The sequence below is a fragment of the Hyaena hyaena genome, unplaced genomic scaffold, assembly GCF_003009895.1.
Source record: "Hyaena hyaena isolate Hyena2069 unplaced genomic scaffold, ASM300989v1 scaffold_186, whole genome shotgun sequence".
NCBI lineage: Eukaryota > Metazoa > Chordata > Mammalia > Carnivora > Hyaenidae > Hyaena > Hyaena hyaena.
The window spans coordinates 1,538,918-1,566,369 of NW_024080818.1; the positions used below are offsets into that span (position 1 = coordinate 1,538,918).

Genomic DNA, 27,452 nt, shown 5'->3' on the forward strand with positions numbered 1-27,452 from the left:
CTTATAATTAGAAAAATATTTTTTCATGGGAAGAAGAATAAAAATTTGCTTTTACCATTTCAAATTGAGAAAACTAGTAAAAAAATCTAATGAAAAGAACTAACTGAACAAACAACAAAAATGTCCAATAACGAAACAGGGAAGTTTGGGGAAGTGTGCTGGGTTAGAATAGCAGACACGTTAGCCTTCTTTGATTTATAATGTGGTAGGAAACTATACAGGACAGTGTGGGTGAGTCCAAGAATAATGGAAGAGACTAGGGCCCAAACTGTGGAAGAAAAAGAGCCAAGGTCAGATTTTGGGAATTCTACATAAGATGGGAGGGATAGGTGTAAACTTTCCATGCTTTCCTTCAGGCTCTCCTCCCTCTTACTCCCTTCACACTTCTTTTCCAAGTGATAAATTGTCATTATTTTCCACATCTAATGAAATGCTCTGTTCCCTCATAAAGTTAATAAATGAATGACAACGATTACCTTTGAAATTAATAGGAAAAGCTTTATTTTAAAAGCTCAAAACTCAGTGAAGAAGTGTTCTTTTTGTACCTCTGTGCATTTGAAAAATTTCTTAGGTTTCAGAATTCCTTTTGTGTATGGTGTGGTTTTACTTCTTATTTTAATGTGTCATTTCCTTATTTATCCTTTGAAAAGGGAACTCTGACCTTTGTTTCAGTCTACAAACTGAAGCTCATATCCTGACAGTTAACAGTTCCTAGGAGTGAGGAAGCCAAGTATATATATTCAGCCTATAGAAGACTTCTTCATATCACAAAACTACCAGTGTTCTCAGAGGGAAAATAGAGTAGCTGCTATTAAGCATCTTCCCTACAAAGAAAGCAAATGAGGCATCACAAACAAGGCATCCAAACAACCACATTTCCTTGCAATGTTTGCATTTTCCTTCACTAGAGAAAAAAAAATCTTCTAATCTCAAGCCTTTGTATTAAACAAAATCATTTCTTACGAAAGAATCCCAAAGTTAACTAGTAAATTTTCAAACAGTAAGTCTAGTTTGTGGGAATTAACTAGTGATAACATACGGTGCTAATTTAAAAATCATGATTAGGAGAAATAAATCATATATAAGGAAAACCCTTTATTTTGTACCTTTGTTTCAAATACTGGGAATGATACAGTCGAAATTGTGAATTTTTCCGATGCTCCCCACTCCATACTCATGAGGTCTTTACCAAAATTATTTGCTGGTGTACTGTAAGATGGGCCTCTATTGTGATCTTTTGATCTTTTGAATATGAATAACCAACTATTAGAGCATTGTTGAATAGTCAAGGTTTTATGTATTGATTTGTCACACTAGCAAGGTCTCCTACTAGACTCTTGGTTTATTATCAATACAGCTGGAATAATTTAGTTACACATTGAAGGCCAGTCTCAGGAGGATCAAACTTTTCTAGGTTTCTTATTGCTATACTTTTAGGAAGTGACTTGACAAGTAGAGGAGATAATGATGATTACTAAAAAATTCAAAACAAGATCTGTCTCTAAGGAAGCCTTAATCAGCAAGCCTAGCATCTGATTTCCTGAGTATAGCTATCAATGACAAATCTTATTTTCCGCAAAATATCTTTTGGGCTAGATATACCATGATCATTGTATACAGTATTGTAATCTAGTGTTTTGTGTATGTTCTTCACGTTATGAGGAGAAGACATAGACGATAAAGGTGTTGGAATGCAGATTTGTCTGCATTGTTCTGAGCAATGTCAAGCCAGCCATGCAAATATAAAAGCTGTCCACAATGATCCAACAGTTTGTTACAACAGTCTCTCTGTATTACCACTTCCTGGGCTTGCCTGATACTATCACAATGCAAAGAGTAGACAGATATTTAACACTATTCTTTCTTTGACAATGAATAAACAAATTTGTCAAAATACCTTTTAAACTGTATTTACAATAATAATTTAAATTGAATTTACAATAGCATAGTAACAGAGGAGCACCAAAAAGACTATGGTTATAGGGAGTCAATGAAATTCTTTAAATAAGCTTACTAAGAAGAAAGGCTCTTCAGTAAAAGGATGGTCTGACTCCTTAGGCTGAATGAAAGGATGCCAGCTCAAAATAATTGGTACGCTGAGAAATGCAAATTAAAACAAAATAATACTTTTTGCCCATCAGATTGGAAAGGTTAAAAAGACTGATAATATCCAGTGTGGAAAAGGGTTTAGAAAAATGGGTATTCTCTGGGGCACGCTGGGGGCTCCGGTGGTTAAGCATCCAACTCTAGGTTTTGGCTCAGGTCATGATCTCATGGCACATGAGATCAAGGCCCTAGTCAGGTTCTGCACTAACAGGGCATAGCCTGCTTGAGATTCTCTCTCTCTGCCCCTCACCCCCATGAGCACTCACTCTCTCTCTCAAAATAAATAAATAAACTTTTAAAAAAATTGAGTATTCTCAGGCAGGGCTAATAGAAATAAGTTAGTACAGCCTTTTAGAAAGGAAATTTATTTTATCTATGAAAATTTCAGATGTACACACCCACTGACTCCTCAATTATACTTCTACACCTCTATCCTAGAGAAATAATTTAATTTTGGATAAGAAACCAAAATATCAGTTCATGGGAAATGGCTAATAAATTATGGCCCTTCATATTACAGAATACCATGCAGTGCTTAATAGGAACATGCTAGACCTACAGGTGCAGCTGTGAAAAGATCTCTTAGACATAATGCTAAGTGTGTGGAGGCGGGGAGAATCAAATTTCACAGTAACACTATAGTGAAGATCTGTCATTCATAATGCCCCAAATGTTCTGAACCCACTTTCTCCACACTATGAATTCTACCTTCCCAAAGTAGACTAAAACTACGAAAATAAAAACAAGAGCAGAAACTATAAACTATATTACCCAGCTTCTATCATAGCTAGTATTAAAGTACGTGGCTAGGAACTACACATGGCCTACAGTCAATCAGAAAAATCAAGGTGTTAGATGTGAGACAGAGTCTGGCAAAGGATATCTCTTTAGCTTGGGTGGCGTGTCAGTGGAGGCAGGATGTTTTGAGGTAAGACCACAGAGGCTTACCGATAGGAGAAAAGGTGATGTGTTTTGAGGGTCAGTGGCTGCATCAATCCTTTATCAAGCCATTTTTACAAGGAAGTTCTGAGTTTTGTTCCTAACAATTTGGAAACTGCTTTTCCAGGGTATGATGCTCTGGACATCTTTATCCCTTCAAAAATCCCCTTCTGGGTAAATTACCTAGAACTGATTCTATTATAAAAATTAAGAAACCTTTCATATATACAAATGGTAATCGCTTATGAACTTCATGAGTTCATAAATTTATGAACTAAAAAGCACCACATATTCAGAAAAAGATCTGAAGATCTATAAGATCACATAACACCCTGATGTTTAACACTGAAGAGGGAAATGGGATTGATACCTATAGATGAGGAAGGGGTGACAGCAGGCTTTTCCTTTTTCCTCAGTATACTTCTTTTTTGTTTAAATATTTTTACAGTAAGAAATAGTCTTACAATGCTGGTAATTTTTTTAATAACTTAAAATCTTCAAAAATATTAAAAGCTGATATGCCCCCTAAAGGTACCTGCCATCCTAAATGACGATAATAGTTTTACGGTACTTAAATGTGAAATTTTAAGAAAGAACAACCTGAAAACATCCTGTGGTACTTATATACACAATTTCATGTATTCTAACTTACATAACATAAAAACCTCATATTATCTTGTAACGGGGAAGGACTTTCTAACCATAACCCCAGAGGTAGAAGGAAAGCATAGCAATTTTTAACTACATAAACAAAACTGCTGAAACTGTAAACAAAGTTAAAAGATGAAGGACAAACCAGAAAAATGACCCAAAATACATACAGCAAATAATAGATTAATACACAGATAGCAAAAGACATTAAGATGTTCAATCTCATTAGATTTTTTTTTTTGTCAAATAACTAAAATTTGGTAATATTTAGTACTGAAGAGGGTGTGGGGGAAAAAAGACAGTATCAAACACTATTGGTGGGATTCTAAATTGTACCAAACTGTCAAAGGGCAATCGGAAATATACAATAAAATATTAAGTGTGCTCCATAACAAAGCAATTCTACATTTGGAAATGTATCTTATGCAAATAAATAGGGAAATACAAAAAAATGAAGACATTCATTATAGCACTGTGTATAATAGCAAAAGTTGCACAGCTTAAAAATCCACATGAAAAATTAAGCAAACACATATTCAAAAATCCATAGTATTACATGATAATGCAAAACCAAGCAGCTACGGCAAATAAAACCATAGATCCTTCTCTAATACCATGAAGTGATGTTCTAGACAGAGAATTAAGTGGAAAAGCCTGGAAACCAAGTGGCATGTTTGTATCAGTGTTACATACAGATTCATTATATAAGCAAACACTTAAATATATATATACACACATATATCTTAAACACACACACACACACACACACATACACACACACACAAACACACACACTTGGCATATATCTTAGAAAACAGGTCTGAAATACATACCAAAATGTTAACAATGGCTAGTTGAGAATGATTAAATCATAAGTGATTTTTACTTTCTTTTTTATACCTTTTCAATAGTCTGAACACTTTACAAATAAGTATTTATGCATTTTATGATAATAGTAAGAATATTTTCATTCTTTAAACAATTAATGAACAAAAATTACCTTACTAAATACCTTGTGCTTTTACCATATATTACTATTTTCTTACCTTTAAACCTTCAGCAGGAAGTCTATAACCAAATCTTGCTGGAAGATCATCAAATGTCTGAGATGCATTTTCAAAATTATACTAAATATAAAATTAAAAACAATTGAGTTACAACCAAGTTACACATAACACTAAAAACAAAAGTTTAAGTCATGATTTCTACAATTCTAATCCACTATTACAGCTTAACACAAATCAATTTTGTAAGTGTACACTCACTAAAATAGCAAGGAATATATATAATTTCCTACACATACAACTGCATAAATTAGATTCTAATTTCACATAATTATTAAATAGCACCAATTCTATTAACATTATAATACCACTTACTGCTTCCTAAGTTTTCCCCACAATTTCCTAGCAAAGAATTTTCTTTTTTTTTTGTTTTTTTTTTTGTTTTTTTTTGTTTCTTGTTTTGTTTATTGAGAGAGAGAGCACGAGTGAAGGTGCAAAAAGAGAGGGGGGCAGAGAGGATCCGAAGTGACCACTGACAGCAGACATGCTTGAAAGGGGGCTTGAACTCACAAACCATGAGATTATGACCTGAGACAAAGTGGGACACTCAAGTGACTAAGCCACCCAGGCTCCACTCCCCCCCACCCCCCACCCCCCACCCCCGCCCAGTAAGGATATTTTTTTCTTTTTTCTTTTTTCTTCTTTCTTTTTCTTTTTTTTTTTTTTCTGAGAGAGAGAGACAGCGTGAGCAGAGGAGGGTCAGAAAGAGAGGGAGACACAGTATCTGAAGCAGGCTCCAGGCTCTGAGCTGTCAGCACAGAACCCAACGTGGGGCTCGAACCCACGAACCGTAAGATCATGTCCTGAGCCCAAGTCCGATGCTTAACCGACTGAGCCACCCAGGCCCCCCCCCCCAAAAGGATTTTCTAAACAGATTATTTTCCTGCAAGAGTTCCATTTGACTTTCTCTAAAGAGTCTGATTTAATGGAAGAAATATACAGGATATCCGGCTCTAGCTACGAAAGTTACCTTTTCCCCAGAGAAAGCAGAAGCATCCAATCATTTTTAAGAAATCGTCATTTGGGAGGAGTTAGTGTGGCAGAGAAGAATAGGAACCTGGATTTCCCTTATCCCTCAAACACAGCTGTAGGGAGGTCAGAACACTTGGAACACCCACGAAATCAGTCTGCAAAGGGACGGGAAAATCTCCACAGGTGGAGGGAAATAGGTTGACAGAACCGAGGTGCATGTATGTGAATTGGGGGAGATAAAACGGTGGCATAGACACAGAGTGGGGGAAACCCTTCTGTGGAGCGACAAAAGGGATAGAGAGGCTATGGAAGTCCCGTACTGTGTCCTGTCAGGACAAGAGAAAAACCTCTCCAGATCACAGATTAGGGGACAAGAAACAGGGAGCGTGCCAGTTTCCACTTTGTAAACAGCCTTAGGAGCTGAAGATTGGAGTTTTCAAAAGTGTGGGACTTTCTCTGGACTGGAGCCGCTGCCAAGGGTGGGCACCTGGGGAGGAGGGGAGCCAGCCCCAGGAGCGGTGGGATCTCAGGGGGCACTGGGAGAGAACAGTCCCTTCCCTGAGTTCTGTAGGGAGAGGATGTATTTTGCCACCTCCATGGACAAAAGACCCCGCAGGTGAGGTGCCAGCCAGGGGGCCTTTGTTGACTGGGCAGAGAGGCACTACCCCAGAACCAGGTCCACGCAGTATGGGATCCTTTAAAACATCCGGTTTTGAACCCCAGCAGAATGCCTAGGAGACAAGGGGGGCTATGGTCCAGGGCAAGCTGACCGCCAGCACTGCTCTGTGAGGGGCTACCTGAACAGCGTGGGGTTGAGACACCCAGTCCAGGGATGAGAGATTGGGGCGTCGCCATTTTTCTCCCCATCACCAACACAGCGGGGCTTCAGGGAACCGGACAGCCGGCCCTGTGGAGGCGGGACCGCTTGCACCAAACCCCGCCCCTCCGTGCCTGGCACCCGCGTATCTACTTGAGCAGGACTGACACTGAGTGAACCAGACCGCCTCTCCTCCAGACCAGCGTGGCACCAGTCCCAGGCACCAACAACTACCCTGTTTTATATGTTAGTCTGGTTTTCTTTTTTCTTTTCCTTTCTTCTCTTCTCTTTTCCCTTCTTTTTCTTTCCACCGCCCCTCCCCCCAACCTTTTTGTTTCCTTTGGAATCAGGCTTATTGTTTCGGATTTGAGTTTTGGTCAACTCTTATTATACATATCTTTCGTTCTTTCTCTGTTCTGGTTGTTTGCTTAATCAAACATTTTTACTCTATTCTCTTTACACTTTTTCTGTATCTCCTTTATTCCCCCCCCCCCCCACTCTTTCTCTCTCTCTGTCTCTCTCTCTCTCTCTCTCTCTCTATGCCTTATTCTCTGTTACTTTGATTCTCTGCCTGGTCATTTTTTTTTTAATTCACCTCTTTCATTTTTCTCTTTGTATGGAATAAGTTTTCCCCTCATCCCCTTTACTTTTTTTCCAGGGTTACTTCAACAAACAAATCAAAGCACACCTGGTAAGAGGTCTAAATGACTCATTACTAAGAGCAGTGGGATAGAGCAGCCAAATGCAACAGGGTGCACACTACACGCTGTAAAAACACTACCTGAAGTGCCAGGCCCTGTACAGGGTATATGACCCCTTTTTAACGTAGTAGTACTCGCAGGTGCAGGTTATAACAAGCTATTAAAATGTAAAAGACAAGAAACTAGCTAAACTGACTAAACAGAAGAACTCTCCTCAAAAGAAATTCTGAGAAGAAATGACAGCCAGAGAATTGCTCAAAACAGATATAAACAGTATATCTGAACAAGAATTTAGAGTAACAGTCCTAAGACTAATAGTTAGCTATTAGAGAGCATAGACAGCAGAAAATCTATTGCTGCAGATATCAAAGACCTAATAGTCAAGATGAATTAAGAAATGCTGTAAATAAAGTGCAAATAAACTAGATGCAGTAACACCAAGGATGGAAGAAGCAGAGGATAGGTGAAATAGAAGATTAAATTATGGAAAATGATGAAGCTGAAAAAGAAGGAAAGGAAATTACTAAACCACAAAGGGAGAATTAGAGACCCAAGTGATTCAATGAAACAAAATAATATCCTCATCACAGGAGTTCCAGGAGAGAGAGAGAGAAAGGGTCAGAAGGTTTATTTGAATAAATCATAGCTGAGAAATTCCCTCATCTAGGGAAGGAAACAGACATCCAAGTCCAAGGGGCAGAGAACTCCCTTCAAAATCAACAAAAACAGGTCACCACCATGACATATCATAGTGAAACTGGCAAAATACAAAGATACAGAATTCTGAAAGCAGCTAGGGACAAAGAGGCCTTAACCCACAAGGGTAGACACATAAGAGTAGTAGCAGAGCCGTCCACTGAAACTTGGCAGGCCAGAAGGGAGTGTCAGGAAATATTCAATGTGCTGAATAGGAAAAATATGCAGCGAAAAAAACTTTATCCAGCAGGGATCATTCAGAATAGGAGAGATAAAGCCTTTCCCAGACAAACAAAAACTGAAGGAGTTCATGACCACCAAACGAGCTCTGCAGGAGATCCTAAGGGGGACTCCGTGAGTGGAAAGCAGCAAAGACTACAAAGGACCAGAGACATCACCATAAGCACGAAACCTACAGATAACACAATGACACCAAATTCGTACCTTTCAATAATCACTTGAACGTACATGGAATAAGTGCCCCAATCAAAAGACATAAAGTATCAGGATGGCTTAAAAAAAAAAAAATCCATCTATATGCTGTCTATAAGAGACTCATTTTAGACCTGAGAACATCCCCTTACAGACTGAGAGTAAGGGGATGGAGAACGATCTATCATGCTACTGGACAGTGAAAGAAAGCCAGAGTAGCCATATTGGTATCAGGCAAACTACATTTTATGAAAAAGACTGTAAAAAGAGATGAAGAAGGGCATTGTATTATAATTAAGGGGTCTATCCATCAAGAAGAGCTAACAATTGTAAATGTTCATGTCCCAAATGTGAGAGCACCCAAATATATGAGTCCATTAATCACAAACATAAACAATCTTACTGATAAGAATGTGATAATTGCAGGTGACTTTAATACTCCACTTACAGTAATGGACAGATCATCTAGGCAGAAAATCAATAAGGAAACAACAGCTCTGAATGACACATTGGGCCAGATGGACAGAATACACATTCTTCTTAAGTGCACATGGAACATTCTCCAAAAGAGATCACATACTGGGTCACAAAACATCCTTCAACAAATAAAAGAGGACTGAGATCATACCATGCATATTTTCAGATCACAATGCCATGAGACTTGAAATAAACCACAAGAAAAAATTTGGAAAGCCTCCAAATACATGGAGGTTAAAGAACATCCTACTAAAGAAAAAATGGGTCAACCAGGAAATTAAAGAAGAAATTTAAAAATGTATGAAAGTAAATGAAAATGAAAACATAACAGGGGTGCCTGGGTGGCTCAGTCGGTTGAGCGTTCGACCTCGGCTTAGGTCGTGATCTCACGGTTTGTGGGTTCGAGCCCCGCGTTGGGTTCTGTGCTGGCAGCTTGCTCAGAACCTGGAGCCTGTCTCAGATACTGTGTCTCCCTCTCTCTCTGACCCTCCCCTGCTCATGCTGCCTCTCTCTCTCTCTCTAATAAATAAAAAACGTTTAAAAAAAATGAAAATGAAAACATAACAGTCCAAACACTTTGGGATGCAGCAAAGGCAGTCCTAAGGGGAAAATATATTGCAATTCAGGCCTATCTCAAGAAGCAAGAAAGGTCGCAAACACATAACCTAACCTTGCATCTAAAGGAACTAGAAAGGCAGGAGCAAAGAAAGCCCAAAGCCAGCAGAAGAAGAAGAGAAATAATAAGTCTTAGAGCAGAGGGGCGCCTGGGTGGCTTAGTTGGTTAAGCGTCCGACTTTCACTTAGGTCATGATCTCGCGGTTTGTGGGTTAGAGCCCCGCGTCAGGCTCTGTGCTGACTGCCAGCTCAGAGCCTGGAGCCTGTTTCAGTCTGTGACTCCCTCTCTCTCTGACCCTCCCCTGCTCACGCTGTCTCTCTCTCTCTCTTTCTCTCCTAGAAATAAATAAAAAACATTAAAAAAATTTTTTTAAATAAATATTAGAGCAGAAATAAACAATATAAAATAAAAAAAACCCAGAACAGATCAATGAATCTAAGAGTTGATTTTTTGAAAGAATAAACAAAATTGATAAATTTCTAGCCAGACTTCTCAAAAAGAAAAGACAGAGGACCAAAACAGATAAAGCCATGAATGAAAGAGGAGAGAAACCAACCAACACCACAGAAATTCAATTATTAGAGAATACTACGAAAAATTATATGCCAACAAACCAGACAATCTGGAAGAAATGGATAAATTCCTAGACACCCATGCACTACCAAAACTCAAAAGGGAATACATAGTAAATTTGAACAGACGCATAACCAGTGAAGAAACTGAACTGGTTATCAAATCTCCCAACAAATAAGAGCCCTTGGCCAGAGGGCTTCCCAGGGGAATTCTACCAGACATTTAAAGCAAAGTTAACACCTATTCTTCTCAAACTTTTCCCAAAAAACAGAAATAGAAGGAAAGCTTCCAGACTCATTCTATGAAGCCAGCATTACCTTGATTCCCAAACTAGACAGGGATGCCACTAACAAAGAGAATTACAGGCCAATATCCCCGTTGAACATGGATGCAAAAATCCTCAACAAGATACTAGCAAATCAAATTCAACAGTATATTAAAAGAATTATTCACCATGATCAAGTAGGATTCATTCCTAGGTGGTGGGGCTGGTTCAATATTCACACATCAATCAACATGATACATCACATTAATATAAGAAAGGATAAGAACCATATGATTCTGTGAATCAATGCAGAAAAAGCACTCGACAAAATACAGCATCGCTTCTTAATAAAAACCTCAAGAAAGTCAGGATAGAAGGAACATACCTTTAACATCATAAAAGCCATATATGAAAGGCCCACAGCTAATATCCTCAATGAGGAAAAACTGAGAGCTATCCCCCTGAGATCAAGAACACGACAGGGATGTCAACTCTCACCACTACTGTTTAACATAGTGTTGGAAGTCCTACCTCAGCAATCAGACAACAGTATGAAATAACAAGCATCCAAATTGGCAAAGAAGTCAAACTTTTATTCTTCGTAGATGACATGATACTCTACATGGAAAACCCAAAAGACTCCACTAAAAAACTGCTAGAACAGACACATGAATTCAACAAAATCACAGGATATAAAACCAGTGTAGAGAAATAAGTTGTATTTCTATACACCAATAATGAAGCAACAGAAAGAGATATCAAGGAATCAATCCCATTTACAGTTGTACCAAAAATCATAAAATACCTAGGAATAAACCTAACCAAAGAGGTAAAAGATCTGTAAAAGATCCACTCATATGTGGAAGCTGAAAAACTTAACAGATGACCATAGGGGAAGGGAATGAAAAATAAGATTCAGAGAGGGGGGCAATATAACAGATTCTATAGAAAGCTTATGGAAGAAATTGAAGACACAAAGACATGGAAAAACATTCCATGCTTATGAATTAGAAGAACAAATACTATTAAAATTTCAACACTGCCCAAAGCAATCTACACATTCCATGCAATCCCAATCAATATAGCACCAGCATTCTTCACAGAGCTAGAACAAATAATCCTAAAGTTTGTACAAACCACAAAAGATCTCAAATAGCCAAAGTAGCATTGAAAAAGAAAACCAAAGCTGGAGGCATCACAATTCTGAACTTTAGCCTCTTCTACAAAGCTGTAATCATCAAGACAGTATGGTACTGGCACAAAAACAGATGCATAGATCAATGGAATAGAACAGAGAACCCAGAAATGGACCCACAAAATATGGCCAACTAATCTTCGACAAAAGCAGGAAGGAGTAACCAATAGAAAAGACAGTCTCTTTAGCAAATGGTGATGGGAGAACTGGACAGCAACATGCAGAAGAATGAAACTGGATTACTTTATTACACCAAGCACAAAAATAACTTCAAAATGGATGAAAGACCTAAATGTGAGATAGGAAACCATCAAACCTTAAAGAAAACAGGCAGCAACCTCTTTGACGTCAGCTACAGCAACTTCTTACCTGACATGTGTCTGGAGGCAAGGGAAATAAAAACATAAATGAACTTTTGGGACCTTATCAATATAAAAAGGTTCTGCACAGCAAAGGAAACAATCAACAAAACTAAAAGGCAGCCAATGGAATGGGAAAAAATATTTGCAAATGACCTATCAGATGAAGGATTAGTATCATAAATCTATAAAGAACTTACCAAACTCAACACCCGAAAACCAAATAATCCAGTGAGGAAATGGGCAGAAGACATAAACAGAAACTTTTCCAAAGAAGATATGGGTGGTAGGTTGGGGGGGTAGGGAAATGGGTGATGGGCATTGAGCAGGGCACCTGTTGGGATGAGCACTGGGTGCTGTATGTAAGTGATGATTCATGGGAATCTAATCCTGAAGCCAAGACTACACTGTATGTTAGCTAATTTGACAATAAATTTAAAAACAAAAAAATCTTTTCCTACCCTTATAGGTATAGATGCCTATGCTACAATATCTATTAGTTCTCTACCACAACAGAACAAAACAAAGCAAGGATTCTCTATAATTGTGGAAGCTAACAGTAATGATAATTGTGAAATGAGTTTGTTGTATTATTTAAGAATGTTTAATCTGCTATAGAGAAAACAAGAGAAACGAGGATGGATGAAACTAAGCAAAGATGGTAAATAAGTAACTTTTGAAACACAGGCAAAGCTAACCTGATGTATTAGAAGTTAAGACAGCTTTCTGTAAACAGTAGGCCAAAAATAAATAGAAAAAAAACCAGAACACACTGTTTTGAATATAGGTAAAAAGGATGGAACAAAGTGAGATTGTTATGTATAGACAGCAAAGGACAGTACGAAATGATCAAGCAAACTTTATTATTTAGTGTATTTATTTAATTTATTGAGAGAGAGCGGGCGCACACTCACAAGCAGGTGAGGAGGCAGAGGAAGGGAGGGAGAAAAACGGAGAAAGAGAGAGAGAGAGAAAGAGAGAGAGAGTGTGTATGTGTGTGTGTGTGTGTGTTACGCAGGCTCCAGGCTCAGAGTGCAGAGGCCAATGCAAGTTTTGATCACACGACTCTGGGATCATGACCTGAGCCAAAATCCAGAGTCAGATGCTAAACCGACTGAGCCACCTAAAGCAAACATTAAATGTTCACAAAGCATGGACGAGATCACAAATCCAGATTGAGAGCATTGTCATGCCTCAATCAAACAACCATTGGTGATCCCCATTCTAGCCTGTGTCCTCTGCCAGAGACCAGCAGAAAAATAGCTCTGCGTGTAATAGCAGGTTATAGCTATGTTCAGATGTAAATATTTCAAGTCTCTTCAATAAAGCAAACAAATTTTGGATCTGAACACCTTCCGTCTGGCAATTCTCTCTTGCTCACCCTCAACTCAGGTCCTGGTAACCACACTGTCACCAGAGAAAGCTGATGTAGCCTAGAGACAGACTAGACATACTCATAATGGCAATATAGGATTTGAGCTGCGTGGTTCCTGCATTTCACTTGAATCTTATCCTGAGTGTCTTTTTTTTTTTTTTTTAATTTATTTCTAGGAGAGAGAGAGAGAGAGAGACAGCGTGAGCAGGGGAGGGTCAGAGAGAGAGGCAGTCACAGACTGAAACAGGCTCCAGTATCTGAGCTGGCAGTCAGCACAGAGCTCGACGCGGGGCTCGAACCCACGAACAGCGAGATCATGACCTAAGCGAAAGTCGAACGCTTAACCGACTAAGCCACCCAGGCGCCCCTTATCCTGAGTGTCTTAACATCCCCATCTTTTACCTGTACTTCTCACTGTAGATTTATAATTAATTCAATAAAATATGTGATTCAAACATCTGAATTTGGTATCTGAACCTATCCATTACCTCTGGGATAATCAGCCTGGCAGTATACTTGGAGCCAACATTGCTTCAGGGTAATTTCCTACTGTAACAATAATTTATATTTGCAGAGTGCTCTGTGGTTCACAAAGTGCTTTATAGTCACAAAGGGGTTTTATATCCATTACCACCATGTATCTTTTAATCTCTTAATTAAAAAATCTAATTGATTTAAGGATTGAACTTAAGAAAGTTGCTTAACTCCTCCAAGACTAAAGACACAACTGTAAAATAAAGAAATTGATCTAGATCAATATAGATAGACCAAAGAAAAGACACAAATGTGTGCAGGTAGTACTTTTTTGAAAAATGTACTTTTAAATTCAGGAAATGGAAAATCTACAACTGCACTAAGTTTTTTATTTTATCACTTCTTATTACTGAGGAGTTTCACTCTTTGACTAAATTTTCAGAAATAAAATCTGTAGCTTGAACAACAATACTTGTAACACTGGGACTTGGAATAAGTTTTGTCACTGAGTGAGATCCATTTTGAAATTGATTTGACTTTCCTTAACAGCAAAACAAGGATTGTCCCACACTGCCTCCTAAAATCACATTGTTTAAAAAGGAAAACTAAATACTTCTATTATAAATAAAACAAATAGAAACATCTTTAGCACAAAAGTGCTTTACTTTAGTACTGGAGGGTGGACTGCTGCTCATGAAATTAAAAAATGCTCACTGTTGGGGTTCCTGGACATGGCTCAGTCAGTTAAGTGCCTGATACTTCATTTCAGCTCAGGTCATGATCTTGGGGTTTGTGAGATTGAGGCCCAAGTCAGGCTCTGAGCTAACACTGTAGAACCTGCTTCAGATTCTCTCTCTCCCTCTTTCTCTGCCCCTTCCCTACTTGTGTGCATGCATGTGCACTCACATTTTCTCTCTCTCTCTCAATATAAATAAATCAACACTAAGGAAAAAAAAAAAAAAGAACATTCCCTGTTAACATTTTTGAAGTAGAAAATAAAGTTACTCCTCTCTGGAATCCCATCCTTAATGACTGCCATATAATAATTTTAATCCAATTCCTTTAAAAAAGTCTTTTCCTTAACCAATTCTGTCCTTCAACAGCAGCCTTAACAGGTGATTTAATTTGATTTAGAAAGTGACAAATGCTAACAATTATTGAGCATTTATGAGATCATGCTAAACATCTAACAGGTGTTCACTTATTTAATCCTTAAAAAATCCCTATAAAGTCAGACACTATTTTATCATTCTCATTTTATAGAATGGCCACAAAATGTTGACAATAACTTGTTCTAGGGATACCTGGGTGGCTTAGTTGGTTGAGTATCTGACTCTTGGTTTCAGCTTGGGCCCTGATCCCAGGGTCATGGGATCAAGCACTGCTGGGGCTGAGCATGGAGCCTACTTTGGATTCTTTCTCTCTCTTCCTCTACCTCTCTCTCCTGCTAGTGCTTGCTCTCTAAATAAATAAATAAATAAATAAATAAATAAATAAATAAATAAATTTAATCTAAACAAAAGAAAAGAAAAGAACTTGCTCTAGTAAGTTAGAGGAACCAGGATTCTCACCCAGGCAGTCATGTCCCAGAGCCCTGGTTCTTAACTCATTGCCCCACATTGTCTCTCATACATTCTCATTTCATAAGTAAATGGAGACTTAAGAGGTTTGAAGCTATTTGTCCAAGGCAATGCAACTCTAGAGTGGCAGAACTGGAATTCAAGGGGCGCCTGGGTGGCTTAGTCGGTTAAGCGTCCGACTTTTGCTTAGGTCATGATCTCGCGGTTCGTGGGTTCGAGCCCCGTGTCAGGCTCTGTGCTGACTGCCAGCTCAGAGCCTGGAGCCTATTTCAGAGTCTGTGTCTCCCTCTCTCTCTGACCCTCCCCTACTCATGCTGTCTCTCTCTCTCTCTCTCCTAGAAACAAATTAAAAAAAAAAAAAAAAAAAGAACTGGAATTCAATTCAGTTTCCACATATGCTGCAGGAGCTCTTAACAACCATGCTATATAATCTGATCCACTCAGACCACTAACCACTGGGTGCTTCTCTCTTACTCTGCCCACTGACTCTCACAACTACCTACCAAGAAGTAAATTCTCTCTGACAAATTCCTACAACAGAATCAAAAGGCAGACTGGGAATAAGTCAAAATTGGGTTGATTCTCTCTGAAACCACATTAAGATAGACACTACTTTTCAATAAGATCATGGCACAGCTCAGAACTAACAGGTCACTTGTAGCCTATGTACCTGAGAATAGTCAACATCGATGTGGTTATTTCTAAAGTGGAATGCCTCCGCCAAATATAAAGCTCCATGTTTCTAGATATAAACCTACATAATTAATAATGTCACATTTAATTTTAGGTCAGAGGAGAGAGATACGAGGAGATAAAAGACGATGAAGATGAATTGCTAAAGAAATAATAATCATCTAAAGTATCGGGGTGGCTAGGAGGCTCAGTCGACTAAGTACTGACTCCTGATTTAGGTTCAGGTAATGATCTCACAGTTCATCAGATGGAGCCCCACATCAGGCTCTGCACTAACAGGGCAGAGCCTGCTTGGGATTCTCTCTCTCTCTCTCTCTCTCTCCCCGCCCTTCCCCCACCCGTGAGTGCGCACACTCTCTCTCTCTCAAAATAAATAAACTTTAAAAAATCAAGTAGTAAAGAATAAAAGAAAATATGAAAAATTAAATCTCCAAGGAAAAGTTATTAATCAGTTGAAACATTTATTGAATTCCTACTGTATATAACTCTCACTCAGCACCAGAAACAAAGTATAGTAAGACACAGTCCTGCCTTTCAGGTACTCATGATCTAGGGGGGCTTACTGACTAGTCAGCAACACACTATACTTGCAGCTCCATATTCTCTTAGAACTCTAACCAGTTGGACAAATACTGTTGTCAGGGAATTAACAAATGGTAGAATTCAATCACCAAAAATAAAATAATCTGAATTTTATCTTTTCAAAAGCAGCATCCTAATACCAGTCCAAAATGGACCAATCTGATATCCAACTTGTTTAAATCTCTATTACTACACATTCAGATTTCAGGATGCTCTTACTCACTTAAAAGGAAAAGCTAACGTTTTCTGGCTCTTGACTCACTTCCTTTTAATACGTATGTTACTGGATCTAGTTCCTCTGCTTTGATATTTAGTTCCTCTTTTTACTAGTTACATGCCTTCACCATCTACTCCCCTCCAACTACTTTTGCATCATCAGCCTTCTATCCTTTAGTGTCGACATAAAGACCAGATTTAGGTCCCATTCTGATGGTTCCTTCCCTCGATGATATTAACATACATTCCACATTTACCTGCCTGACACACAGGGAATACTGGTGGCAAGCATGGATTGTTCTTCTATACCTAATATTTTATATTGTCTCTCCATTAACAAAAAAGCAAACCTCTTGGGCAGTCTCGTACACTGCTCGAGGGAGTGGATGAAGGATGAGAAGAATGATCATGATAATGAAGATAAAAAAGATAAAACATTTACTGTGTGTTAGATACTGTTCTAAGTAGTTTACCTTATCTAATCATCACTACAACATACCGAAATAAAGAAACAGAAGCACTTGCAGTGCTGGTTAAGTTCCCAGAGGAGTCCACTGAAGCTCCTAAAGGAGCTTCACACAGCTAACCCATAAACAATCCACTTCAGGTAAGAAGGAAAGAAGGAAGTTAAAGGAGTGGCAGATATTACAAACAAGAAAGGAAGGGAAGGGAAGAATATCAAAGAAATCAAAGGAGAAAAGGTAGACATGGAGAACTTCATTCCCTAATCAGTCCATAAATCCTCTACTTCATTTTAAAAGTCATCCCAAGAATATTCCAAGGACTCTGGGGACTAAGTTAGAGGAAATTTGCATATCAATGAACCCCTAGTCCTTCAAGGTTCCACTTCTACTCCATCTAGACTATTCCAGAAAAAATATAATCAACCAGTTCCTTACTAAAGAGGGTAACAGAGAGTGAGAAATCTCATAGGGTTTTGAGTCGCTGCTTTAAAAGTGAGGATATAGAAAGAAGTCGGGCTCTCCCAAATTCCACAATGATCCTCAACACTTCCACAAGTACCACAGTATACAGAAACATGGCTGAGCACCACCTCAAGCTTTGGTCAGCAACAATTCTGGCCCTTCTGTTTCTAGAGTGACCTGATGTCATTCAGCAAATCCCCTGCACCCAGAAATTTAAAATAATAAGGTTTAGCATAGCACCTAGAGTATAGATGTATATACACACATACATACATATACACACAGGATATGTGAAGTATTCTGGCTTCACAGAAATGAGAAACACGAAATATATACACTTCCCAGTGCAGAGGACAGTAAGACAACCTAGAAAGAAATACTAAGGTTTTTGAAGATCAATCTTCTTTTCCAAAAACTTTTCTATCTACCATCAAAGATAAGATCACTGTGCTTCCCTTCCCATTGACAATAGTCTGAGGTTGAAATTTCCTATGAGCATCTTATATAATTTTTAAAAATATCAAGGGGAGACTGGGTGACTCAGTCAGTTAAGTGTCCAACTTCAACTCAGGTCGTGATCTCATGGTTTGTAAGTTCGAGACCCATGTAGGGCTCTGTACTGACAGCTCAGAGCATGGAGTCAGCTTCAGACTGTGTGTCCATCTCTCTCTCTCTCTCTCTCTGCCCCTCCCTCATTCACGTTCTGTCTCTGTCTCAAAAATAAGTAAACGTTAAAAAAATTATTTTTAATATCGTTATCATGGGCGCCTGCGTGGCTCTGCATCTGACTCTTGATTTTGGCTCAGATCATGATCTTGCAGCTCATGAGTTTGAGCCCTACGTTGGGCTCTGCACTCACAGTGCACTACCTGCTTGGGATTCTCTCACTCTCGCTCTCAAAAATAAACATTTAATTAAAAAATATATTGATATATATGTATATATCAAAATCATTAGAGCTATGCTAGTTATCAAGAAAAACAGTAAGATTCTACACAAATACACAGCATGTAGATTCATGTGTGCAAGAGCACTCTTGAAAATGCACACATATTTTCAAGAGTAACATTTATCAAGTACTAATTGTATGTGAGATCTTATGTTAGATATTAAGCAATAAAAAGATGAGTAAGGCCCTCCACTTTCAAGTAACAAGTATGTGTATGTGCCTGTATGTTCACAGGTAAACATCTTGCCATTTAGGATTTTTTTTTTTTTAAATGTTTTATTTATTTCTAGGAGAGAGACAGCATGAGTAGGGGAGGGTCAGAGAGAGAGGGAGTCACAGACTCTGAAACAGGCTCCAGGCTCTGAGCTGGCAGTCAGCACAGAGCCCGACGCGGGGCTCGAACCCACGAACCGTGAGATCATGACCTAAGCGAAAGTCGGAAGCTCAACCAACCAAGCCACCCAGGCGCCCCGACATTTAGGACTTTTAAAAGCTCTTCTTTAAGGGAAATTTTTAGACATGAATTGTATGTGAAATCTTATGTTAGATATTAAGCAATAAAAAGATGAGTAAGGCCCTCCACTTTCAAGTAACAAGTATGTGTATGTGCCTGTATGTTCACAGGTAAACATCTTGCCATTTAGGATTTTTTTTTTTTTTAAATGTTTTATTTATTTCTAGGAGAGAGACAGCATGAGTAGGGGAGGGTCAGAGAGAGAGGGAGTCACAGACTCTGAAACAGGCTCCAGGCTCTGAGCTGGCAGTCAGCACAGAGCCCGACGCGGGGCTCGAACCCACGAACCGTGAGATCATGACCTAAGCGAAAGTCGGAAGCTCAACCAACCAAGCCACCCAGGCGCCCCGACATTTAGGACTTTTAAAAGCTCTTCTTTAAGGGAAATTTTTAGACATGAATAAATCTTAGTGTACTTACTGCTAAAATGTCTGCTTCTACAGGTAGTAGGTTTAAGAATGCAAAGAGCTGGACAGTCAAAATGGTATAGACTTGTGTGGCCGACAGCATGAGCATCCCGATGGAGAGCAGCATCTTGCTGTAAAATCACCTGGAAGATAAGCAAATAAGTAATGATGAGCTCTGGGGCTTTATCTCTGAAAACAAGTCACCTAAAATGTTAGTTCCTGATGTCCAAAAAAATCTCTTAATTACAAACACGTGTTAACATTAAAATTAAGCCTATTTCCAAAGCATAAGAATTGACACAGATTTGGACACTTACGTACACACCCAAAGTTAGTCAATAACTACGTAACTCATGGTGACTAAGTTCTGTGTTTTAACCACAAAACAAATACCCTCCCATGGTTCTCAGTGTGTAGTACAGCTTGTCTACTAACTCAATTATGAAGGGAACTAGACTTCTATCAATATAATGACTAAAAAACACAAAGAATACCTTTGCTTTACAATTTTTACAATTTATTTTTTTAATGTCTATTTGAGAAAGCATGTGGGTATGCGCGCACACATGTGCAGCGGAGGGACAGAGAAAGAGGGAGAGAGAGAGAATCCTAAGCAGGCTCCTCGCTGGCAGCACAGAGCCCGACATGGGGCCCAAACCCTGGAACCATGAGATCATGACTGGAGCCAAAATCAAGAGTCAGACACTCAACCAACTAAGTCACCCAGGCACCTCTACAATTTTAAAGAATTTTTACAATTCTTTAAATATAACTAATAATTTCACATGTAAACTTACTTTTTATTCTTGCATATTGCACCCACTTTAGGGAATATAAAAGAAAAACCAGCCATATATTATGTATATGCTTTGCCCTTTCCCTCCTAACAACATATACACCTTTTTCTCTCTCTACCTCCTAATGGCAATAGTACAGCTACCTTTTCCAAGTTCACCCAATTTTCTACATGAGTCTTTAGCTATCTTATAGCAAAAAGGTACCATTAAAGGACAAACAATAACCAAGTAATATGATTAAAATTTTCTTGGTAGGCCTCAACCAACAGTATAACATTTTTTTTAAGGTGAGAACAAAGTTTGCAAAGACAGGGCCTTTATTTTTATTTTATTTTATTTTAATTTGAGAGACAGACAGAGGCAGAGAGAGAGGCAGAGGGAGAGAGCGAAAATCTTACACAGGCTCCACACTCAGCACAGAGCCCCAAGAGGGATTCAATCCCATGACCCTGAGATCATAACCAGAGCCGAAATCAAGAATCAGATGGTCAACTGACTAAGCCACTCAGGCACCCCAGAGACAAGGGCCTCTATAATGAATTATTTCATTAAATGCCACTAACTCAAGTAATACTAATTTTGATGATGATTACTGTTGATAAGGCTCTGTATCAACAGTGTGACCCCTTGACACACACTGAAAGAGAAATGTCTCTGAATAATTTCTGAACTACCTTCTTACAAAACCATTAAGATCAGAGAAGAACTGAAGTTGAAAACATGTCAAATGTATAGATCTGTTCCACAGAGACAGAGAGTGGATTCATGGTTGCCTGGAGGCTGCAGGTAGGAGCCAAGGAAGCCTGGTGGGCTGCTAGGAATGGGGAACGACTGCCCAGGGGTTTGGGGGTTTTTTAGGGGTGAAGAAAATGTTCTAAAATTAGATTGTGGTGACTGTTACACAACTCCATAAATATACTAAAAATCATTGTGCTGTTCACTTTAAATGGGTAAATCTTATGGTGTGTTAATATATGTCAATAAAGCTTTTCTAAAAATATATACATTTGGGGGTCCGAGGGTGGTTCAGTCAAGAGCATCAACTTTTGATTTTGACTTAGCTCATGATCCCAGGTTCATGGGATCGAGCCCTAGTCGGGCTCTGTGCTGAGTGTGGAGCCTGCTTGGTATTCTTTCTCTCTCTCTCTCTCTCTCTCTCTCTCTCTCTCTCTCTCTCTCCCCCTATGCTCCTCTCCCCTGCTTGTGTGTTCTCTCTCTTTAAAAAAAAAAAGGGGGGGGGCGCCTTGGTGGCTCAGTCGGTTGAGCGCCAGCCTTCGGCTCAGGTCATGATCTCACAGTTTGTGGGTTCGAGCCCCACACTGGGCTCTGTGCTGACAACTAGCTCAGAGCCTGGAGCCTGTTTCAGATTCTGTATCTCCCCCTCTCTGACCCTCCCCTGCTCATGCTGTCTCTCTCCCACTCTCTCAGAAATAAATAAAACATTAAAAAAATTTTTTAAGAAAGTAAATGGAAACATGCAAAAAAGATTTTAACAAAAAAATTATTTAAAAAAGTATAGACTTGTTGATACTAGTTTAGTTTCTTAGATAAAATACATTTTATAATATACCTCTGTGCAGAATAGAGTTAACATAGCAAGTCTGAGGCTGCCATCCTTAGAAAGACCTGCTTGCAGAATTGGCCCTTTAAGGGCATCTAGGAACTTAAGATTTCAGGAGGGTTCCCCTCATTCCCTGGTAAGAACGGCTCATTGTGTCTGAACTCTGCAAATAATGTGGTTATGTTGAAAACACATTTTCTTTCTGAGAATCTGAAATTTTGAACATGCTAGATAGAGGGTACCTACAGGAACAGTCCCCAGTATAAACCCTGAGCACTGAATCACTGAACAACGCCCAGTATAACCCTGGGCACTGAGCTTCCCTGATAGACATTTCACATACGTTGTCATAACGCAGTGCTGAGGAATTGAGTACATCCTGTGTGACTCCATTGAGACAGGACTCTTAAAAGCTTACATCTGGTTTTCTCTGGACTTTGCCCCATGAAAAAATCTTTAAACATTTGGAAACTAAACAACACAACTCTAAATAATCCATGGACTAAAGAAAAAGTCTCAACAAAAATGTAAAAAATGCATTGAATTGAAAATGAAAATATACTAAAGTTTGTGAGACACAGCTGAAGTAGTGCTGAGAGGAAATTTATAGCATTGAATGCATACATTAGTAAAACAGGAAAGGGCTCATTTTGATAATCTAGGCTTCCATCTCAAGAACCTTGAAAAAGAATAAAATATACTCTAAAGAAGCAAAAAGAAATAGATAAAAATAGAATCAATGAAATTAAAAACAGAAAATAGTATGATAGTATAATAACCACAATAACTATTACTGATCACTAAGTGCCAGGCATTTCTCCAAGCATGTCATAGAGTTAAACTCATCTACTCCTAAAAACTCCCTCTTCATAGGTGGGGAAAATTAGGTACTGGTAACTAACTAACCCAAGGGCAACCAATGAATAATGGCAGAGCTGGGATTCACACCCCAGGCAGTTTGCTTCTACTCTAAATCTACTCCCTAAAGGCCAACTGAAAATAATACCCATATTCAAGGTTGATGTTCAAAAGGTTAACCCTATATGCTTAACACAGATACTCAAGGGCTTCAAACCAATGCTCAAGGCACAATAGCCACTGGATTGTTTCCTTCTTTTAGTCTGGATATGAGGCAGCAGAGAGAGGGGAGGGGGTAACATTTATTTCTGTATTTAACAATAGGCAGAGGATTGGGTACACTTCTTTTTGCTTTTATTGCATTTTTAAATATAACACATTCTGGAGTTTTTCTAATCTCTATTGATTGTAGAAAATGTACAAAAAATTTAAATCACTCATAATCACCAATTTAAGGAATAACTAGCATCCATATTTTGAAGTATAACCTTCCATTTTTTTAGTTATATGTACATTCAAATATACACTTAGCAAAATTTGGGACATATTATATGTACATGTTGTTTTGTTAACTGTAATCGTTTCACTTCATATATTGTGAATATTTTCCTAATTTATTAACAATACTTGAAAAAATTAAAATTTTTTAAACCCTGTACAGTAGCATCACCTGGAGAACTGTGCAGGTAGTAGTCCAGGAAACCCTCTGGGGCTTCCACACTTTTCAAACATTTTTTCCCCCAAGATTAAATGATTCTTTTTTTTTTTTAATGTTTTATTTATTTCTAGGAGAGAGAGAGACAGCGTGAGCAGGGCAGGGTCAGAGAGAGAGAGGGAGTCACAGACTCTGAAACAGGCTCCAGGCTCTGAACTGGCTGTCAGCACAGAGCCTGACGCGGGGCTCGAACCCACGAACCACAAGATCATGACCTAAGCGAAAGTCAGACGCTTAACCGACTAAGCCACCCAGGCGCCCCTAAATGATTTTTTAAAAAGCACACCACACCGTATAGAAATCAACATTCTCCTCCGTAATTCTTTGCATCTGGGACTATAGAAATGTCACTGTCCCTGCCCCACATCTTCAAATTAACATTCTCAGGTCATAACAATAAGTCTTCCCAAAGGGGGCCATCTGAAAAAATAGGCTATTTCCTCGACTCATATTTCTGTCACATGCACCAGCAATCTATCCAAGAAGTATATACTGGGGAGTAGGGAGGCGACCCACCAGCAAGCCCACAGTTGTTGACAGCCACAAGATTGAAGACAAGCACAAAGGGATAGGTCAATATACTGGCAAAAAATCCTGGGACACTTGGGAATAACTCTTCATTTTACTCATGGTGGAAACTGCACTATCCAGGGCATAGGTATTAATGAGGTAACCCAATGAGTTACAGAGCCACAAATAAATGATGTCACCTAGAAGACAAGGAATAAGACCAGGAAAAGTCCTAGGATGCCCTCTTTGCAAGAGATGGTTACTATGGAGTCACAAAGTCCACAGTACTTGGATTCTCTGCCAATGAATTGTTCCATACATCTTAGACTAATCATGTGGAAGGGGTGATGAGGGTAGCAGCAGAATGACCCAACATCTCTCAAGCTGTCTCCTTGATAACTTGGATTGAAGGAAGGTGTGGCTTCTTTCTGCACATTTCCAGGGCCTAAATACTCAACCTTGTCACATTCTTAGTAATGCTATATACTTTTCCATTGACCACAGTTCCAAGGACTCCTTGAAGAGTCTTGGAGGTAAGCCTGTAAACAACCTACACTCCCCATGGATACTCACAATGTGCTGAGTGTAACAAAACAGACCAGGAAGCTGACTTATTTGCCAACCAAAAATATTTCATCCTACTGTTGGAGGAAAAGGCTCATATCCCATATGAGTGGCTGGGACAGGATGGTGAGGCCAGAGCTCAGGAGCACCTGACTGGTCTCATCTACCATCATGGCACCTGCAGACGGACTTCAAACTTTTTTTTAAAGCTGTATTTCATACACTGGGTTTCTACACATGACTTTGTATATACAAAACGAAAACTACTGGTTTAAAACAATATATAATGACCATATGACATTCCATGTAAATGCACTATAATGGATTTATTTAATGGAATGTGTTATAATGGATTTAATAGAATCTTTGTTAGAATTTTTTTGACCATTATAAACTCTGCCATAGGGGAGCCTGGGTGGCTCAGTTGGTTAAGCATCCAACTTCAGCTCAGGTCATGATCTCATAGTTCGTGGGTTCGAGCCCCATGTCAGGCTCTGTGCTGACATCTCAGAGCCTGGAGCCTACTTCAGATTCTGTGTCTGCCTCTCCCCTGCTCACACTCTGTCTTTGTCTCACTTTCAAAAATAAATAAAGATTTAAAAAAAAATTTTTTTAATAAATAAAATAAACTCTGCCATAAATATTCTTGTAGTTAAACCTCATAGGCACACTCTTATTTTTTTTTTCAGATTAAGGCCACAGAGATGAGTAGTAGTATTATAACTGTGGCAAGAAATAGGAAATCTAGTATTTGATAGACCTTGGTTTCTGCTGCCACAGTGACACATACTAACAGTGTGATTTTGAGACAAAATGACTAAGTTGCTTAATCTGTAAAAAGAGATTATTTAGGACTTGAAAGGACAACTCTGTAGAATAAATACAAAAATGCATATAAGGACTTAACAGCAGTGAAATACAGGAGGAAATGAGTTTGGGTGTTGCTGCCAGTAGACAAAACACGGAATACCAAAGGAGAACTACAGTTAGTGGAGGTGAGTACAATTTGCAATTTTTTTTTTATTAATGTTTGTGAAATATCATGGTGGACATGTAAACAGAAAGTAATGAATAGAAGTCAGGAGCTCTACCCAAGGCCTAGAGAGATGTAGGAATCATCAACAAATATGTGATAACTAACGTGATTTTAATGCAAAAGTGAAAATCAAGAAAAGAGGGCTAAAGAAAACTCTAAAGAATATATAAATTTAAGGGTCGAGAGAAAGGGAAAATAAAGATTGATTTCACAAAAGTCAAGAAACAAAAGAATTTTGAAATGAATGTGGGGGGAAGGAATGCAATCCATAGAAGTAAATGTTGAAGTGGCAGTCTAAAATTTTCAGAGTCTGTCTAACTAAACAATTTTATTTCCCAGTAGTCCAATAGGTACCCTTGTTCTGATCAACTCACAATTTTGAAGAATGCACCCTGTTGTCACTAGCTCTACATCTTGTGATATATGCATCATCTATGTCATCCATGTGTAAGCCAGAAATTAAAAGACAATCCTCTACCTTCAAAGGAAAACTTAGGAGAAAACAATGAATACTATGATATTATATGCAAATTTTTATGTATAAATATATGAAGTTTCTGTAAAAAAGATCCAAGGTTATTAACACACATTTTCAAAAAAAAAAAAATCACACACACATACACAAAATAATCACAAAAATCTTCAAAAAGTCTTCTAGAGACAAAGGTTAATAAGTTTAAATCCTTCAATACTTTCTTAGAGCACTTAAACTACTAGGTTAAGATACAGATTGTCAAACTGTATTACTAGACAACATTACTTATGTAAAAATGACTTCCTAACTGATAAAAAGCATGACATGTGGAAAGACTGCAATTATAAAAGCTTGTCACAAAAATAAAAACATTCCCAGGACGCATGGGTGGCTCGGTCGGTTAAGTGTCTGACTTCAGCTCAGGTCATGATCTCACGGTTGGTGGGTTTGAGCCCTGCTTCAGGCTCTGTGCTGACAGCTCAGATCCTGGAGCCTGCTTTGAATTCTGTGTCTCCCTCTCTCTGCCTCTCCCCTGCTCATACTCTGTCTCTCTCTCAAAAATAAATATTAAAAAATAATAATAAAACTTTACAAATAAAAACAGTCCCTGAGGGATCATCTTTCTTGAAATCAAGTATGACCTTGAAGAAACCTGGAAACTACTCAGACTGTTACGAAAAGTGTTTCCCTTCTACAGAAGACTCTCCTATGCTGCTCTCATCCATATCCACATACGCTTGTCTGTCACAATTCAGTATATTCTTTGTTGAGCATAAAAGCTTTACCTGAATGAATGTAAGGCTTCTCAGTGAAGATCTATCTTATGTTAATATCCATGTTCCAAGTCTGTATCCTTCCACAAAGCTAGTGGAACCTGGTATCAGGTTATGCCCATTTATTGAGAGTGTTAATGTCAACCAAAACTCCTGATCCATCATGCAGAGTGGCTGTTGTACCTTTCTTCCTCATTACAATTCTTACCAGTCTCTTCTCTTTGAATTTATTCAACTACTACAGTCTCTATAACAGAATTCATTAAGTATTGTTTGTTGTGACTCTTATCTCTCTCAAATAGTACACATTCTACTGAGGACATTCTTTGTTCAAAATTTTATTGAAATTCTAGTCAGTTAACATACAGGATAATATTAGTTTCAGGAGAATTTAGTGATTCATCACTTATATATAACACTCAGTGCTCATCATAACAAGTGCTCTCCTTAATACCCATCACCTATCTAGCCCATCCCCCACCTCCTCCCTCCATCAATCCTCAATTGCTCTCTATCTTTAAGGATTTCTTATGGTTTGTTACCCTCTCTTTTCCCCCACTCCCATATGTTCATCTGTTTTGTTT

General features: G+C 38.6%; 1 protein-coding gene and 1 pseudogene across 2 annotated transcripts in view; both read right to left on the minus strand.

Moving 5' to 3' along the window:
* RNF13 (ring finger protein 13) overlaps window positions 1-27,452 on the minus strand; it is a 163,842-nt gene that overhangs the window by 113,220 nt on the left and 23,170 nt on the right. For both annotated transcript variants that reach the window (XM_039241011.1, XM_039241010.1), the window contains exons 2-3: window positions 19,593-19,722; window positions 4,743-4,823 (exon numbers count right to left, since the gene is read on the minus strand). In XM_039241011.1, coding sequence (XP_039096942.1) covers window positions 4,743-4,823; window positions 19,593-19,706 — 195 coding nt within the window. In that variant the 5' untranslated portion in view covers window positions 19,707-19,722. The remainder of the gene's footprint in view (window positions 1-4,742; window positions 4,824-19,592; window positions 19,723-27,452) is intronic.
* Window positions 23,831-24,754, minus strand: LOC120237627 (annotated as a pseudogene).